The sequence below is a fragment of the Cucurbita maxima genome, unplaced genomic scaffold (assembly GCF_002738345.1).
Source record: "Cucurbita maxima cultivar Rimu unplaced genomic scaffold, Cmax_1.0 Cma_Scf00005, whole genome shotgun sequence".
Classification (NCBI taxonomy): domain Eukaryota; kingdom Viridiplantae; phylum Streptophyta; class Magnoliopsida; order Cucurbitales; family Cucurbitaceae; genus Cucurbita; species Cucurbita maxima.
This window is the reverse complement of record NW_019272021.1, coordinates 4,950,161-4,967,865: the sequence shown is the minus strand read 5'-3', so window position 1 is coordinate 4,967,865 and position 17,705 is coordinate 4,950,161. Positions and strand designations below refer to the sequence as shown.

The 17,705-nt window shown below is 37.7% G+C and overlaps 6 protein-coding genes across 9 annotated transcripts in view; 2 read left to right on the top strand and 4 right to left on the bottom strand.

Annotated features, from left to right (window-relative positions):
- The window catches only part of LOC111479007 (1-aminocyclopropane-1-carboxylate oxidase homolog 1-like), a 4,162-nt gene extending 2,966 nt beyond the window's left edge, over positions 1–1,196 (bottom strand). Inside the window, exons 1-2 of one of the 3 annotated variants that reach the window (XM_023123432.1) lie at positions 481–1,196; positions 88–409 (exon numbers count right to left, since the gene is read on the bottom strand). In XM_023123432.1, coding sequence (XP_022979200.1) covers positions 88–409; positions 481–1,022 — 864 coding nt within the window. In that variant the 5' untranslated portion in view covers positions 1,023–1,196. The remainder of the gene's footprint in view (positions 1–87; positions 410–480) is intronic. The other 2 variants (XM_023123433.1, XM_023123431.1) reach the window with 2 other exon arrangements.
- A 429-nt stretch (positions 1,197–1,625) lies between these two features.
- LOC111479010 lies at positions 1,626–3,984 on the top strand. Of its 2 annotated transcripts, XR_002717584.1 has the most exons (6): positions 1,626–1,782; positions 3,007–3,121; positions 3,206–3,295; positions 3,394–3,495; positions 3,591–3,753; positions 3,892–3,984. XR_002717584.1 is itself a non-coding variant. In XM_023123437.1 (5 exons), exons 1-5 carry the CDS (start codon positions 1,715–1,717, stop codon positions 3,690–3,692), a joined length of 477 nt encoding a protein of 158 aa, XP_022979205.1. In that variant the 5' UTR covers positions 1,626–1,714; the 3' UTR covers positions 3,693–3,984. The 2 variants fall into 2 exon arrangements, 1 of the variants encoding a protein (XP_022979205.1); XM_023123437.1 differs by having other exon boundaries at positions 3,591–3,984.
- A 3,968-nt stretch (positions 3,985–7,952) lies between these two features.
- Positions 7,953–9,291, bottom strand: LOC111479008 (enoyl-CoA delta isomerase 2, peroxisomal-like). The gene is made up of 2 exons (XM_023123434.1): positions 8,457–9,291; positions 7,953–7,963 (listed from the first exon to the last, which is right to left on the bottom strand). Exon 1 carries the CDS (start codon positions 9,180–9,182, stop codon positions 8,463–8,465), a length of 720 nt encoding a protein of 239 aa, XP_022979202.1. The 5' UTR covers positions 9,183–9,291; the 3' UTR covers positions 7,953–7,963; positions 8,457–8,462.
- Positions 9,292–9,574: 283 nt separating this feature from the next.
- Positions 9,575–10,704, bottom strand: LOC111479854 (enoyl-CoA delta isomerase 2, peroxisomal-like). The gene has a single exon (XM_023124702.1). The coding sequence runs from the start codon at positions 10,572–10,574 to the stop codon at positions 9,855–9,857; it is 720 nt and encodes a 239-aa protein (XP_022980470.1). The 5' UTR covers positions 10,575–10,704; the 3' UTR covers positions 9,575–9,854.
- A 460-nt stretch (positions 10,705–11,164) lies between these two features.
- LOC111479538 (enoyl-CoA delta isomerase 2, peroxisomal-like) lies at positions 11,165–14,497 on the bottom strand. The gene is made up of 2 exons (XM_023124235.1): positions 14,090–14,497; positions 11,165–11,588 (listed from the first exon to the last, which is right to left on the bottom strand). The coding sequence occupies exons 1-2, from the start codon at positions 14,492–14,494 to the stop codon at positions 11,289–11,291; spliced, it is 705 nt and encodes a 234-aa protein (XP_022980003.1). The 5' UTR covers positions 14,495–14,497; the 3' UTR covers positions 11,165–11,288.
- A 1,122-nt stretch (positions 14,498–15,619) lies between these two features.
- Positions 15,620–17,623, top strand: LOC111479262 (AT-hook motif nuclear-localized protein 20-like). Its single transcript, XM_023123812.1, has 2 exons — positions 15,620–15,693; positions 16,671–17,623. The coding sequence occupies exons 1-2, from the start codon at positions 15,620–15,622 to the stop codon at positions 17,521–17,523; spliced, it is 927 nt and encodes a 308-aa protein (XP_022979580.1). The 3' UTR covers positions 17,524–17,623.
- The last annotated feature ends 82 nt before the right edge of the window (positions 17,624–17,705 follow it).

The window sequence follows — 17,705 nt, the reverse complement described above, 5'->3', positions numbered from 1 at the left end:
TTTTTTTTTTTTTTTTTTTTTTTTTTTTTTTTTTTTTTTTTTTTTTTTTTTTTTTTTTTTTTTTTTTTTTTTTTTGCATAAACTTACCTGCATAAGATCTCCGATGTTCACGACTAAAGCTCCGGCGACCGGGGGCACGTCCACCCACTTGTTCTCATACCGAATCTGTAGGCCGCCGATGTGGTCTTGCAATAGCACAGTGATGAAGTCATTGTCTGTGTGCTCCGATGTGCCGATGGCCAAATTCGGCTGTGGGCATGGTGGGTAATAGTGGCATACAAGTGCAAGCCCTTCGTTGCAGTCTATGTCGTTCAAATAATTTGGGTTCAGGCCCAGAGCTTCCGACAGCAATTCAAACAGTAATTTCCCAACCTCCATCACTCGTTTCGAGTAATCCACTAGAATATCCCTGCAAATTTCAAACAGAGCTTCGGAGGTCAGTAAAAGGTTTTAAAAAACCAAAATTATCAGCACAGTTACCTGCAAATTTCCGGCAGGCTTGCCGGATTGTGGAGATTTGGGGCACTTATATACCCAAATGTATCCCTCCAATTGGTGGTCGCAGCAGAGTACAGATCGAAATTACTGTTGTAAATCAAAGGCATCGTGAGGTCGCGAGTGTAATATTGTTTCTTTGATTCTGTTTCTTGTTCGTTAAATCTCCGAACTGCATCTTTCATCTCTTCAAGAACGTCCACCGGAATCCCGTGGTTAATCAACTGGAAAAACCCCAATTTCTCTGAAGCTTCTCTGACTCTGTCGACGGTGGATTTGTCGATATGGTCGAGGTCAATCACGGGTATGTGGATTTGGGTTTCGCTGGAAACATCATCGGAGTTCAAATTCTCCGGTGGGCTGTAAAAGATACGTGGAATTTCGGTGATTCCGGCGTCGACTAAGCCTTTGACGCCTGCTTTCGTGTCGTCGAAAGCTTTGAGGTCAGTGGGTCTGTGGTAGTTTTCGTCGGCTTTGGATACCGGAGTGAGGCTGAATCCGTTGACTGTTGAGGCTGCGACCGCCATAGCCGATCTCTTGGCTTGAATCGAAGGAACGCCTTAAGTGGTTGTCGTAATTTAGGTATTTAACGTTGATAAAATAGTCCATTTATCACATTTTAATTAATCCACTTGAATGTAAGGATAAAAAATGAATTTTATTTTTTCCTAAGCATGACCAAGGTTGTCGTAGAATCATGCATTTAGGATTAGAATAATGTAAACAAGCACGTGGGTTAATTTTTATATTTTATGCTTCCCTCAAAATGAGATGATATTTGTCCCAAAATTCAAAATTTCCAGCTTTATTAAAAACCTAATGGCAATAAAGTCAATACATTTATTATTATATTATTAAAGTCAAATCCTTTGCCATTTTGCTTGGGAAAAAAAAAAAAAAAAAAAAACTTATTAAAAGAAATAAAAATATAATAGGAGAAAATAGAAGAGAGGGGGATAGGTATTACCATTTTCATACATATATTAAAAAATAAAAATGTTTTTTTTAAGGTTTATTTATGGTAGCTTTTAGGGGCTAATATTTGACTTATAAATTAAAAGTAAAAATATTTTTAAATTTAATCAAATTGAGAGTATTTTCGCTTGAATTTGACAGCTTGAAATCTCCCTTCTGCCCATTTATAAAGAACTGTGAGCAATTTCATCGTCCAGCCGAAGGCGAAGAAGTTGCCGATCCACAACAGGGTGAATTGAGAAACATGAGGTTCTTCTCCTTCCTTGGACGGGTCCTCTTTGCTTCCATCTTCATTCTCTCTGCCTGGCAGATGTAAGTTATTCGATTTCTCTATGGTTATCTCTTATTCATCTCTCAATCTTCTGATTCATTGGATCTTTAATTAATCCATTCAATCCATATGTATCTTCCACTTCGAGTCTTCTATCGTTCTAGGCTTTTGTTGCTTGCATTCCCGAATCTTTTGTTTTCTCGTTACTGTTTGTAAATGCGTGGTGATCGTGTTGCTGTTGTGTTCTGTTATGGAATTCTGTCTAGCTGAATGGCCGAGATTTATTAGAGCACCATCCACTATCCTTCGTTTCGTAGGTTGCGATGGGTTGATGTTTATGAATAATTCCTACATTGTTTGTTTCTCCTTTTCATAGAGATTACGGACCATTATATATCTGAAATTTACATTTTCTGGCTTTGGTTGAGACTGGAGGGCTGAATTAAACCGATTTCATGAGAAGCCATCATTTCTATTAGTGTGATTTTATTTAATTCCAGGCGTTGGTTAGGATATGAAGAATATAATTGCAGGTACATTTATTTATGTAGGGGATAAAGCTTTGGTTTTATCCTTTTAAACTTGAATCAACTATGTTAAATGAGGGGATAGAAGACAAATTGCATTGAAGATCCCCAATTTTATTTCAATTCTATAGTACTAAACTGGACATTTGATATTGAGCAGAATTGTGGCAGAAATGAACTCTCTTTGAATACTGATTAATAGGGGGAGATTCAACCAACATGGATGGGATAATTCAACTGCCATGGTTTGAATTAGCGGTCAATAAGAACCAATGCAAATAATAAAGAGCTCAGAAAGAATAGGTTCAAGTCATAGTGATCATCACTTAAGTTGAATATTCTATGAATTTTCTTGGCATCGAATCTAATAAGGTTAGGTCATTGTCTATGAGAGTAGTCGAGGTCTGGTTCAGATACTCGTGATATGAAAAAGAAAACAAAGGGAAGTTCCTGTTGTAAACTGTTCTGTGCAATTTTTTGTGCATATTAGGATGTTTTTTTTTTCATTGAATCGTTGAACCAATAGGGTTCGGGTCTGCCTTTTACATCCACGTTCTTATATATAAATCTTTTTCACACTTTCAACAATTTGGTTTCTCATCTAAATGGCAAGGAAAGAGTTTGATCACTCTGTGTTTATAAAGTACATGTATGAATATCTCGAGCAATGCTTTGTTCACCAGATGCACAATTTTTGTGGAAACCATTTTAAAGACTTCACATACATCCATTGCTTAGGTTTAATGAGTTCGGCCATAATGGTGGGCCAGCATCGGCGGAGTTGGCTCTAAAAGTAGCTGTTTTGAGGAGAAATTTATCCTCCAAGCTGGGGGTAGCGATACCTGATATTGATGTAAGACAATATTTTTCACCTTCAGTGTTGACAATATGAGTCTTGTGTAACTTTTCTTTTTCGAACTTTGATAATTTTCTGCAGGTCAGACACTTGGTTGCCATTTCTTTATCTCTTAAAGGGATTGGAGGCCTTCTGTTTGTTTTTGGCAGCAGAGTTGGAGCTTATCTCCTGGTATGGATTCACCATGTTCTTAATTTTAGCAAGAATAAATTTGTTACTCTAAATTTATGCACATCTTTGAAGACTTCTCTTATTGCCTTTTCTTTCAGCTTCTGCAATTGGCTATTATCACTCCGGTTCTGTATGATTTCTTCAACTACAGCCCTCAGAAACCTATTTTCGATATCCTGTTGTTTAGTGATTTCTTGCAGGTCTGTCCATCTTCTTTTTAACTTGTTTTTCCCCATATGGTTCATATCGTTCATCTTAATTGACTAAACCTTATGGAATCTTATGTTCTTTGCAGCACATTGCACTTTTTGGTGCTCTGATTTTCTTCTTAGGGATGAAGACCACAGGTCCAAGGAAGCACTCGAAGAAGAAGACATCTAAAACTAAAACATATTAGATTTGTTGAAGAAGCAACGGTTTGGCGATTGGATTAATTTGCTCTGGCTTTCAGTTCTTAGGTATACACGTAGTTTCACCATTGAAACAAACAAGTTTTCTACTCTGTTGTAGTTTGGTAGTTTTCTTTTCCTCGGATTACTTTGCTTCATTGTTTGTCTTCTGATGAGTTATCATTCAATTTGAGCTGTGGCATACAGGTCCTTGTACTTGTGCGCCTGTGCTCGAGAGAAAAGAAGATGCCATTTTGAACGAAGAATCGAACCATCAACTTAGTAATAGTATTAGTATTAGTATTAGTATTGTTTGAATTGGTTTGAGTCTGAATCCATACTACTAATCCAGTTAAAAGCATTCATAACCTTTTTAAAATTTTAATTCAAATCTTCATCATTTTTTTTAAATAAAAAAGAAAACTTTGCCCTTTACTGAATGCATTAAGTTTAATTCCACCTAGTTAAATTCTAATGAATTTGAAATTAATATCACTTTTAGAGAAACCAAGAATGATCTAAACACTAGCCAATACAAGAAATATGAAACTTATATATTAAATAGCAAAAATTATATAAAAATGATACTTATTTATTGGAACTTATAACTTCACCGTTAAGATATATACCCTTAATTAAGGAGTTACTACGGAAATCTAATACAAAAGGAAGAAGAAAAAAATTTAATTTTTTATTTTATTTTTAAGATATATGTCTAATCGATGAAATTGATTTTTTTTTTTTTAATAATTAGATTGGAATATATGTATATATATATATATATATTTTTTTTTTTTTTTTTTCTTTTTGTAGAAATTCGGAGAAGGATTAATTCTTGTAACTCTGGTATATTAAAAAGATGAAAAAAAATGTGGAACTGGTTATGGCATTTACGGCGGGTCACCGGACGTTAGTAATTAGCGCCAATTTGAGGTGTGGTGCCAGCTGCAGACTGCTGCAAGACGAACGCCTTCGCCATGGTAAGGGCAAAGAGCTGAGCTCTGTATTTTCATCTTCATTTCGACCCTTTTTGAACAGTTTGTTTGGATTTCCACCGACAGGATTACCTGAAATCAGTTGTGCCTTCACACAACTTATTTCCGACCGAGGTTCTAATTTGGTAGTCATAAACCCAGGTACCGTAAATTCGTCTCTCTCGTACATATTTGTTTCTGATTCTGCTTCTCCTTCTCATCCTCGCAAATTCCGAATTTTCACTGAGCTAATCATATTTTGTACGCTCTAATTTTTTTACGCTACTTCTTTGGGTGTAAAGGATCTGCAAATATTAGGATTGGCCTTGCATCGCAGGATGCTCCTTTTAATGTTCCTCATTGCATTGCTCGTTGTACCAATCAAGTGCCCAAAAGAAATGTTCAAGATCAGGTTTAGAATTCGCGTTAAGATGTTTACAACATTAACCGAAATTGTTATCTGAACCCAGTGGTAATGAAGTTGATTAACATCTGTTACATATTTTATTACAGTGATGTAACTTTATCTGGCTGTATTTTATTTTCAACTTGAAAACACATTCTTGGTTTTCTCTTATACTCTCCGAGAACACATTCTCAGTTAAATATGTCTGATACACAACTTGTGGTAGAAGATAGGCTTCATGTTGCTTTTCTTAAGCATATGGCATTCTAGTTTGAAGGACTAGAAGAAACGTGTAATAAACTATTCTGTGCTCCTTTAGATGAACTAAATTGCAAGAGGAAGTAGAAGCATACGCTAACTAGGAGACCATTTTAGTTCACTTTTTGAATCTCACTTATCGTCTATTCATGTGCTGTTCTTTTGTGTCATACTTTGAAGCAAGCAGAGTAGCAAACTGGTAAGTGGTTTTTTGGACTGATGGAGCAGTAGCTCCATGTACCTGAGAATCAAATTATCTGTTTATTTAAAGAGTCTATCTAGAATGCCTTTGAGTTTACCAACGTTATTAACCATCTCATTGGAATTTTTATTTTTTTGTTTTTCCATTATATTGGTATGCTTAACTTTACATTACAAGAGGATAAAACTACTTCACATTTTCAATCCACAATCTGAAATTTCCTTGCATGGCATGCAATTTTTAAGATTATTATTGGTTCTTTTAGCCATACTTCACCTTTTCTAATACCATTAGCAGGCATGGAAGTGTTTAGGGCGTGTCTTGCACTTCTTATACCCATTTGGGATGCCTACAAACCCAGAAAATTTGATAAAACCCTGAAGCCTTAGACTAAAATAAATCTTCAATCTTCAATCTTCTATCATCACTTTTCAGGGGCAACGTTGTACCAGTCCTTTATTCTTCATCATCTTCTTCATAAAACTAAAATAAATTTTGAAATTTGAAATTACTCTTTATGGGTATTGTTTGTTGTATTAGTCCTCTAATGACAAAATATAATTTGACATGTTCTCTGTGTTCTTTCCACTGTTTGTATAAGTTTACATATTCTTTATTGTCATCAGATCTTTAACATGCATTACAAGATAGATCTGTTGCATGTATCTGGCTTTTCTTTTAGAATTTTTCTTTCTGGGTACATGATGATATTCTGCTTTTTCCCCCTCTCCACCATTGATTCAACAATGTATTTTGATAACACATCATGTGTTCTTCTGTTATATCCATAAGTTGTTTTTTGCAGAAAGTTCAAGCTCCAAGGATGTGAACCATGAGTCTTTGGACCAGCATGTAGATACTGATTCCAGAGCTTAGTTCTGGTGTAAATCAAATATAGACAGTTTATTTGCGGTGAGGATGCTATTAAATTATCACCCAGTGAGCCATATTGCCTGCACCGCCCTATTCGCAGGGGTCATTTGAATATCTCACAATATTACTCTACATTTGACAACCGTGGAACATTACTTTATTTTGAAGTTTTATCTGGTACATTTCAGGTACTTGAGGACTCGTGCTATTTGGGACTGGATTTTGATAGAAGATCTGCATATCCCCCATAGTGAAAGAAACTTGTATTCTGCTATTCTGGTGGTCTCAGAAACATGTGACAACCGAGGTACTTCTTAGATCCCTTTTCACATCTGCTATTTTTCTGTTTTATCATTTTGTAAATCTTGCTTGAATAATCAAGACATCATAAAAACAAGTAAAATGAGTTATTTAGCTCCAAGGGGTGGCCTGTTGGCTAAGGCCCACGGTCTCCTTTGCCTAGAGGTCACGTTTTGAATCTTTTGTGAGCTTAATAAGAAAATTCCTTGATGCCTCCAAAGTTTGGGCATTGATTCGAGCACTGACATTATTAATAAAAAGAAGTGAAATGAATTTTTTTAAAAGGTTAAATCTCTTTTCCCCCAAGTTTAAGGCTAGTTCATGGTCTCTAAAGTTTATTTCATTTGATTTTAGTCCCTTGACTTTGCATAAAATGTTATTTGACATCAATTTACCACATGTTATGAGTTCGGTGTCATCTTCCAAAGTGGAACCAGATTTCTATGAAATGGTCAGCATGAAGGACTAAAACAGTTCAGCAGTGGTTCATCAGGTGAGCACCTGGTTTTTATCAAGTATGCAGACATCTAACTATGTCGTACATCCGTTAGTGATGATGCTTGTATTTCCTAACAAAATTCAAGTAGCAATGTTGTATATGGGGGGAATTGGCTCCTTCCAACTATTGTCTTCTCTGTATCCCATAGTTATAGAGTTCAATATTCACCATGAATTTTACTTAGAAGTCTTGGGAGATTCAATGGCAAAAGGGTTGTCACTCTTGATGCGAGGAGTGGTTTTCTAGTCACTTTCCTTAATAGATTACCATTCTAATCTCCCCCATAAGAAACCATTAAACAAACAAACAAACGGTTCTCTCGAGTGTTGGCCTGAAAAGATGACTTTGATAAGCTACTCAACTCTTTCCATACTCTTAAATTAGCATCAGCAGGACTAATTAGTTTGCTTCTTCCCTTTCGCTCTCTGCCTTCGGTTTCTAATCCAAATAGAAGCTTCCCAGTGTCAGATATTCCTAAAAAAGGTTTAAGGTTTGATGGGGTTAACAGAGACAAAGATCCAAGCCACGCTAACTGGATCAAATTAGATATAATTGAGTCGAATCTTCCCTTGTCTTTACATATTTTTCACCCCGGCCTCTATTTCCCATCAAAATCAATGGCAAATAGTTCATGCTGATTCCCATATTTCTGGGAATAGATAATAGACCTTTGTCCCTTATGTTCCCTCGGCTTTATCATCTCTTTTCCTTGAGGTTGAACCTCTATCCTCAATCATTTCCTCTTTGGCTCCTTCCTTTACTTTCAACTTTGGCTTTCGTCAGGCCTTTTATGTGATATGTAGGCTTTATATGTTGCTGCTTTAATCTTTCTTCTAGCTTATAACCTTATCCATCCAGGGACTCCAGATATTTGTTCTTCTTTTAATCCTTTAAGAGGGTTTTGGAAAGCTAATGTTTCCAAGAAGGTTAAATTCTTTGCATGACATGTCCTACATGGGGGCATTTAATACTTCTGATCGGATGCAGAGGCACTCTTTCTTCATTTTGTGGCCGCAGCGGTGTGTTCTTTGATTAAAAGAAACAATTTTCCAAGCACTTGCAATATCTTTGGTGAATATTGAACTTTGCTAGAGTGGGGAAGACTGCATTTTTTTTATAAGACTCATAGGTATGTATTAGAACAAAAAAAGACACAGGTTTTGATTCCATATTATAGATGGGAATTTGTTTCTTGGATTCCAATTTGTGTCAGCCAATTGTATTGATGAGATCCAAAACGATACAGATGGCATCGGGAACTTATATTCATAGTTTAGAAATGGATATGGCCTTCCCCCGTAACCCAAGCACCTCAGACACCTCAGGATACAAACTCTTCCTGATCTCAGCATACACTTCTCCGTCCCACTTTCTTGCCGCCAGCTGCTCCCCAAGCTGCACTGCAGCGTTGGCGACGCCGTCCTCGCCATGGTGCGTCGATTCCACAACGCCAATTCTGACCGCCGCTTCACCTCTCACTTTCATCCCCCTCAGAATCAGGTCGCGCATAGCCAAACTGGAGCCCATCTTGGACATAAACAGTGCCGTGAAGTAGTCCGGCAGTGTAAGACCCAGATCCAACTCACGCATGTATAGTACGCCCCGATCGCTCCTCATAATCAAATAGTCGTGGCTGAGCGCCAATGCAAAACCAGCGGCAGCGGCGTGTCCTGCGATGGCAGCAATGGTTGGCATAGGAAGGGAAAGGAGTTGGGCTACGAGGGGCTTGAAGATCTGGATTATGTGGTTTAAGCGGTCACGGGCACCAGAAATGGAGCCGGCGGCAAGAGCCCAGGGGAGATCGAAGCCGTTTGAGAAGAATTTGCCATGGGAAGTTGTGATGAGAACTGAACCAGGGGTGGCTTGTGCCTTAACCTGTGAAAGGGCTTTAAGAATGGAGTTGATTAAGGATGGACCGAGGCGGTGATCGTCGTCGCCGGTCAGAGTTAGGATGAAGAAATTGCCTCGCTTCTCAAGTGTGCACATTTTCCACTGCTAAATTAATTGGCCTCCACTCTTGACTCAACTCAACTCAAAATCTTCCTCAATTTATCTTCAACTTTAATGCATGTGACAAAATATCTTTCGTCCATTCATCATCAAGAAAAAGTAGCTTTTTGCCCACAAAAAAAAAAACCCTTCAAATACTATACAAATTTGGTTCATTTTAATCTTGGTATTATCAAAATTTTGATCCCTATTAACAAAAATTACGGTGCTAAAAAGTGGTAAATAAATCTATTCACTTGATGTTAGGCAGGTAGCCCAAGCCTAATCATGTGCTTTAAATGAGTATGTCGATTAATGTTAAATGTTCAATTATATAAACTCATTGGTTTCAACTGTGCTATCAATAGACATGCTTAAGGCTATGGTGATTGCATACTAAAAAAAGAACTCAAACTTCAGGCCGAACAAATAGACACCTATAGGACCGGCAACATAGCTATTGTCACAGACGGTTGCCGGCTGTTGGCGTCCCGACAAACAATTATCCGGTCATCCCTCAATGTAAATTCTTCATCACAGCTTTCAGATTACGAGAAAACACGATGGATTTAAAATAAAGACGGCACAGGAAATTTATTACTAATCATGATATTCGCATCATAAATTAGCACAATTGCCAATTGAGATGAACAATTACTTTTTCGATTCTCAGAGCTTAGAAATCGAGAAGAACTTTTCCGGCAATCCAAGCAGCCGAGAGATCTCAGGGTAAAGACTTTTCCTGATTTCCGCGTAGGGTTCACCGTTCCAGTTTCTCTCCGCCAACTGTTCCCCGAGCCTTACGGCAGCCTTCATGACGCCGTCCGCGCCTTCGTGCGCCGATTCGACGATCCCCATCCTTACCGCCGATTCGCCTTTCACTTTCATTCCCGTCAGTAACAAATCGCGGCGGACAGAGCTCGAGCCGATCTTCGATTTAAACAGCGCCGAGAAATAATCGGGCAGAGTTAGCCCTAGATCTACTTCACTCATGTACAGAACGCCTCGATCGCTCCGCATGATCATATAATCATGGCTGAGAGCTAATAAGAAGCCGGCCGCGGCGGCGTGACCGGCGATGGCGGCGATTGTGGGCATAGGGAGGGAAAGGAGTTCGGCGACAACAGGCTTGAAGATCTGGACCATGTAGTGGAGGCGTTCGGCGGCGGCAGAAACAGAGCCGGCGGCTTGAGCCCAGGAGAGATCGAAACCGTTAGAGAAGAATTTTCCATGGGAAGTAGTGATGAGAACGGAGCCTGGGGAGGCTTCGGACTTGACTTTGGAAAGAGCTTTGAGTATGGAGGCGATGAAGGAGGGGCTGAGGCGGTGCTCGTCATCGCCGGTGATGGTTAGGATGAAGAGATTGCCCCGCTTCTCGACCGTGCACATCTTTGGAAGGTTGTTCTTCTAATCCTACCTCGGAATTCAACCAAATATCACACTATTTATCTTCAAATAAAAAATTAGCGTTCGGCCTCATAGACTATTCAATCTTATCAAGATTTTCTTCTAATTCAAAAATTTCCTTGAATTCATTATCACTACTGTACTACATAAATAGCATACCAAATATAATTTTCAATATGCTTATCCATCTAAACTCCTACCATACCAAATTAATTAATTAAACTCTTTAATTTTTAAGTTGTTGAATAATATAAATAATGGGTTTATAATCCAACTATAAACTTTGTTCATCTCGAATTTTTGCAAGTGTCTCGAAATAAGCATTTCAGGAAACTACTAATTTATATATCCTAGACAGAGGAAGAAGTAAATTTCATTTAATAAGAGTATGTTCTCAACTCCTTAGTTGATAAGTTTCCAAAATGTTAAGCGTGTTGAATCATCAACTATTAAGATCATTCTCACCTAGTAAATTAAAAGGACGATCTTTCACCGGCAGAAGTACATGACTCAGTTAATATTAAGTCACATATGATCATCATGTAAAATAGACTAAATATTTTATAAGATGGAATAGAATACTGTTACTAACGTGTCTCCAAACAAACAATTTAGGAAAGTTATTAATTTATTTTGGGACGGGATCCACCAAAACGACGCATCGAATGCAACTACACTTCCCTTTACCTTGTCTGTTTACATCTTTGAACTCGGTTCATTTAGCAGCGAACACATTTCAGGATACAAACTCTTTCTAATCTCTGCGTATACTTCTCCATCCCACTTCCTCTTCGCCAACGTTTCCGCCATCGCCACCGCCCCGTCCATCAGCGTCTCCTCGCCGTTGTATGCAGCGTCTGCAATTCCCAACTTTGTCGCTGTTTCACCGTTGATCTTCATCCCCGCCAGCAGCACGTCCCGCCGGACCGAAGCTGAACTGATCTTTGACCTCATCAACGCCGCAACGTAATCCGGGAAATGTAACCCCATGTCAATCTTGTCAAGCATATGAACAAATTATAATGTCAATGTTTCGTAGTCACTCGTCTGAGTTTTACACTATCGTTCATGGCACTATAAATAAATGGTGATTTGATTACAAGCTCACTGTTAAATTACTTTCAAATTTGTGGATGCATGCAGTATCAAATCCTCAAAAAAGTGAAAATATTGAAGTGTTTAGTTGTTATTTTGAGAATATTAAGGATTCTACATGGTATATGTTATCTGATTGTGTTGAGTTAGATAGATTTTTTTAAACCAACACTACTTAGGTTAGTTGGATTGGTAATCCAACCTAACTCAAAAATTTTCACCACTCAATGCAACCCAACCTTTTATTTTTGGGTTGGGTTTAGGTCGGAGTGTTAAGCGGAGAACTCCGACGACAAACACAAAGTGGAGAAGTCCGACAGAAGTGAAACAAAGTGTCGAGTGGAGAGAAAGTCGACAATGACGTTCGATGAGAAACACATAGACAAAGTTGAGCATAGAAAGGGGAACTGAGAAGAGAGTCCAACAAAGAAATAGAGGCAAGCGATATCGACACTCGATGACACACAGAGATCAGACGAGAGTGAGAAGTTGAACAACAACACACACAAAGAGCCGAGAGGAGTCAAATGACAAACAACGAAAACTAACATTGTGATGTGAGTGTGTGAGACTACGAGTGCGAGAGCAGAGACTTCATTTCACTTACCCAGTAACCATTGAGGACGAGGACGAGGACAAAGACGAACACTGCATGAGACTGTGCGACAAAGTTTCGAACTCATGGTTAAAGAGCAGAGAGACCCAGAGAAATAGAGAGTTAGAGAAACAGTGTGCAGAGTGTAGCCACGCCAAGGTAGGGGTAGACGCAGACAATGACTCATGGACTTAGGCTGCGTTGGAGTGGGTCTATTTTTTTTTCTAAAGTTTTCGAGTTGGGTCAAGATGACCAAATAATTTGAATTTCGAACTGAACGTTCGGTTCGAGTTTCAAATAACGAACCAACTCAAACTCAAAATCCTTTTAAATCCAATCCAACACTTAAATTAAGGGTTGGATTCAAGTTGGAGGTACACCCTTAAGTTCAACCAACTTCCATTTTGCATGAACTATTTAGACCGTATGGATTTTGAATTAAAAGTTTTAATATTCATAATTATATTTAAAAATAGATAATTTTTTTAAAGTAAACAATTAATTTTTGTTAAATTAAGAAAATAATGTATAATATAATAGATTATAAATGATATGATATTGTAAAACAATAATTTAATATTCAATTAATTTTTGTTAAAGTAACAATAGAATATCGCGAAACATTAATTATACACATTTTTAATAAAAAGTGTGCCCAAGTTAATTAATAATAATTTATTTTCCACCTAATATTTGGTATACAATTATAACTAATTTTATGGGCTGTAAATATATTATTAAGCTCATTAATAAAATTTATAAATATACTATCAAAACACGTCTATGAAATCATGAAATACAATTTTATTTTTTATTTATTAAATCCCTTAATTTCAAATTTTTATTTTTAAATTGTCTACCAAATGTCCAACCTTTTTGCTAAAATTATAAATATTTTAACTAATCAAATTATAAACATTTTTATTTTGATTATTTAATGGATTTTTTCAAGTTCATTACCAAAAAGTTGGAGGTAGGGTTATTTCAAACTTTTCAAACTTTTATTTCTTATTTAATATTCATAAGAATATTTTAAAATTTTAGATCACAAATGCATAAATGAAAATTTAGAAAAACTATTAAACCTATACAAAATTTACAAATAAATTAGTCACTAAATCGCTGGTTTCAATAATAATTTAATATAATATTAATGGTAATGTCTGTTTTTTTTTAATATCAAACTAACACGATATTAGTGAACTTAATATGATATTAATGCCAATGTCCAACATGATAGCACTAGTTTAACATGATGTTAAATATCATATTAATAGTATTAAACATGATACTACTCTTTTTTAAACTCTTTTTTAACCTGTGATGGTGGATGTTTAATAAGTCAATAAAAATTTAATTCATGACTTAAAAAAAATAAAAATTTGATAAACTAAATTTATAATTTTAAAAAATGAGGAACCACCAAAATTTATAATTATTTTTTAATTGTCTTTAAATTTTGAAAATTTTCAATTATGTATTCGAAATTTAAATTTTGTGTAAAAAAATTTTGAAATCGAAAATTATTTTATAAAATATATTGTCAATTAAAATAAATAATGGAAATCAACTAATAGTTAGATGTGTCAAAATTATAAGGTGTATGTATATTACTTACGACTATTTAATTTGAAAATATAATTTCGAGATTGTTAAAATAATCAATCAACTAATATACTTTCAAACAAAAATTTTGGATATGAAACTTTTCAAATTTTAAAAGAATGTGTGATGACTATTTTATATAATTAAACATAAAATTTTAAAATAAGAAAGAAAAAAAAAAAAGAAGCAAATAACCACTGACCTCGCTCATGTAGAGGAAACCTTTGTCGCGCCTCATCAGCAGGTAATCGTGGTAGAGAGCGAGAATGAAACCGGCAGCGGAGGCATGGCCGGAGACAGCGGCGATGGTGGGCATGGGGAGAGAGAGAAGAGCGGCGGCGACTTGCTTGAAGATGTGGACGAGGTGGAGTATGCGGTCTGTAGCGGCGGATTTGGAGGCGGCGGTTAGGGCCCAAGGAAGGTCGAAGCCGTTGGAGAAGAAGCGGCCATGGGAAGTGGTGAGGAGGACTGAACCGCGAGTGGCTTGGGACTTGACTTGGGCGAGAAGAGAGAGGAAGGAGGAAATGAAGGTGGGGCCGATCCAGTGCTCGTTGTCGCCGGTGAGGGTCAGTATGAAGACACCGCCACGCTTCTCTAGAGTGCACATGTCGTTTGATGCAAATGGTCTATTCTAACTTTTTTTTGTTGTGTAAATAAATAACACCAAGAGAAAAGTTTGGCCAACCCCTTCTACTATCAAATTTTTAATTTTGTCTAAACACGTAGAGACTTATACACTTGACTTAGTTATATCAATAGAACTCACAACCAAAAAAGTTATCAAATGCCTTCAGCGAAATCAAAACACAAAAAATGCACAATTGGTTAAAAGATTCACTATGAAAGTATTTTCTTTTATAAATCTTCGATTTTCCATATCAAATTTGAGTTATAAAGAAAATGAGTCAAAGTTTATTAAAAGTCAAAAGTCAAAATTTGTAATGGACTTGACCACGTGGAGAGGACACCGTGGAGGAACGGATGCAACAAGTCCACGCTGCCTTCACTGACGAGGAAGTTTGGACGGTGAGGATTGAAGAGGTCAAGATGCTTTCTAGACGAACATAACTTATTATTTATTTATAAATGTGGAAATTAGTGGTAAATATTATATTATTGCATCAGAAGATTAGAAGTCCAATGAGCATGGCCCTCATTTTGTGTAAAGTCAGCAGCAAAAAAGTCTTCTCTTGAATAAGGCATACAAAATGTAATATTCCATTAGAGAAAGTCTATTTTTCGAGACAGCGATTGGCCAACCATTCCCAATTAAAGCGCTAAATGTAGACCATACACGTGTACATGATCGGTCACGTAAGTAAGTAGTCCAGCATCACCGAATCCTACATCTCCACGTGGAATATAGAGATTTCAGGTGTCCGGTAAACCAAACTCTTTTTTTAGGATTTTCAGAAACAGTCAATGACATGGCCAACTCAGCCTTTGAATTTTGACCAATCTCCGTACCTGAATCTGAGAAATCACACACTCCTCTCTCTAAGCTTCTTCGACAATTGTGTTTACTAACCCACTCCGATCTTCAGACAAAAAAAAAAAAAAGGTGGTTCGGAGAGAAGAAACGCCGCCGGGTCGCGACCCGACACGGCTGCAGAGCCAGGCTCCGGCGTCCATTGTGATAAACCGGGCGTCGAATTGGAATGTGGCTATACCGTTGTTGACCCCTCTTGTATCAGCTTCGCCTTGTGGTAATTCAAGCCAAGATGTGTTGTTGATGGCTGAGAATAAGGCGAGGGAGGAGACCAAAGGGCTAACCGTTACCAAGTGGCAGCACCCGGCGTCTCCGTTGTATTATGGGCCACACCCAATGGGCACCCCCTTTGTGCCGGTCTGAATATATACATATACATACATAATCCATGAAACAATCTGTATGTATAAAGCTTCTCTGGATTGAATTTTCCATTTTGTAATTGTATACGAAGATCTTATTTATTTATTTTTTTTAATCTTTATTTAAGTCCATTCCATGATGAACAAATTAATAAATTGTTTGAAAATTGGGGGTGGGTGATTCCAACATAATTCATATAATAAAGAAACACACAAACTTTTCAAATCTTATCCTCATTTTTTTTTAATTTAATAATTCATATCAATTGTCAACTTACTGTCACTTCTCCTTTTTCGAAAGAAATGATTTTTTTCTTCCTCTAAAAACAAAGATTCCATCCCCGGAACTTACTTTGAACATTTTTGTTATAGGTAAATTGAATTATGTAATATTTGGATTAATGAAGGTATTTGTTTATGAATTAGAGTAAGAAAAAGAAAAAGGATATTGGAGTGAAAGTGGGTAAGAAATGGGCCAATTAAAGAGGAGGATAATGGGGGGAGGGAAGGCCCATTTATCTTGTTTCGAGAAGAACAGAAACAAAAACAGAAGTGGTTGTCTTAGGTCACCCCTTCCCACGCGCACGCCACCCACCAAACCCTAATTTCCAAGAACCCCTAAAAGCAGTGCTGATCATCACACCATTTCTTTTATAATAAACAAAGACTACGTTTTCCACTTATATAAATAAATAAATAAATAATAGATGAATCAAATAATTTAATTTGTTTGGTTGTTATAGGCCCAAAATTTGCACAATATTATAATTCTGGTATCCACTCCAATTCAATTAGTGGTTCCCATCTCTGGGTTTATTCTTCTTTCTTTGCTACTCCTCCATTCCATTTTTTTCTCCTCTCTCAGAATTAATCGAGCAATTTTTTTTTTTTTTTTTGTTTTTAATTTAGACTGAGGGATCGATTAATTGAAGTCTGGCGAATCCTTGGTGGACAACCCAGGTGGGGCTGTCGGGAGTGGATCATCATCACCCCACAGCAATCAACTCGCCCATTTTCAAACAAACCGATGAAAACAGCGGCGGTGGAAGCGGCAGCCGAGATGACGACGACGACAACAACAACCGTGACGAGCCTACAGAAGGGGCCGTCGAGGCTGGAACTCGAAGGCCAAGAGGCCGACCACCTGGATCTAAGAACAAACCCAAACCTCCTATCTTCATCACTCGTGACAGTCCCAACGCCCTTAGAAGCTACGTTCTAGAGGTCGCTGCGGGATCTGACGTGGCCGATTCCATCGCCCAATTCGCCCGTAAGCGCCAGCGTGGCGTCTGTGTTCTCAGTGCAACCGGTTTGGTTGCTAACGTCACTTTGCGTCAGCCCGCTGCCCCTGGCTCCGTAATGCCACTCCAAGGAAGGTTCGAGATTCTCTCTTTAACCGGCGCGTTTTTACCAGGACCGGCCCCACCCGGGTCCACTGGCCTGACCGTTTACTTGTCCGGCGGTCAAGGGCAGGTTGTCGGCGGTAGCGTCGTTGGGTCGCTTGTAGCTGCTGGACCCATTATGGTAATTGCTGCTACTTTTGCTAATGCGACATATGAAAGGTTGCCTCTTGAAGATCCCGACGATCATGAAGTTGGCAGTGGCTCCGCTTCACACGGCGGTGGTAGAAGCCCACCGCCGGAAATTAGAGGCAGTGGAGGAGGGCAGATGGGGAGTGGGATGCCGGAACCGACTTTGCCGCTCTATAATTTACTTCCGGATATGATGCCCAACGGAGTTCAGCTTGGGCACGACGGGTACGCTTATGTTCGGCCACCATATTGAAATTTCAAATCACTTAGCCTAACTAGACAAAGAACATGATATGATGATGATGATCTATTCAACAATTAGGGTTGTTGATGAAAATTAAAAAAAAAAAAAAAAAAAGAGAGAGAGAGAGAGAATTAAAGGAGGAATGTTTTTTTTTTTTTTTTTTTTTTTTTTTTTTTTTTTTTTTTTTTTTT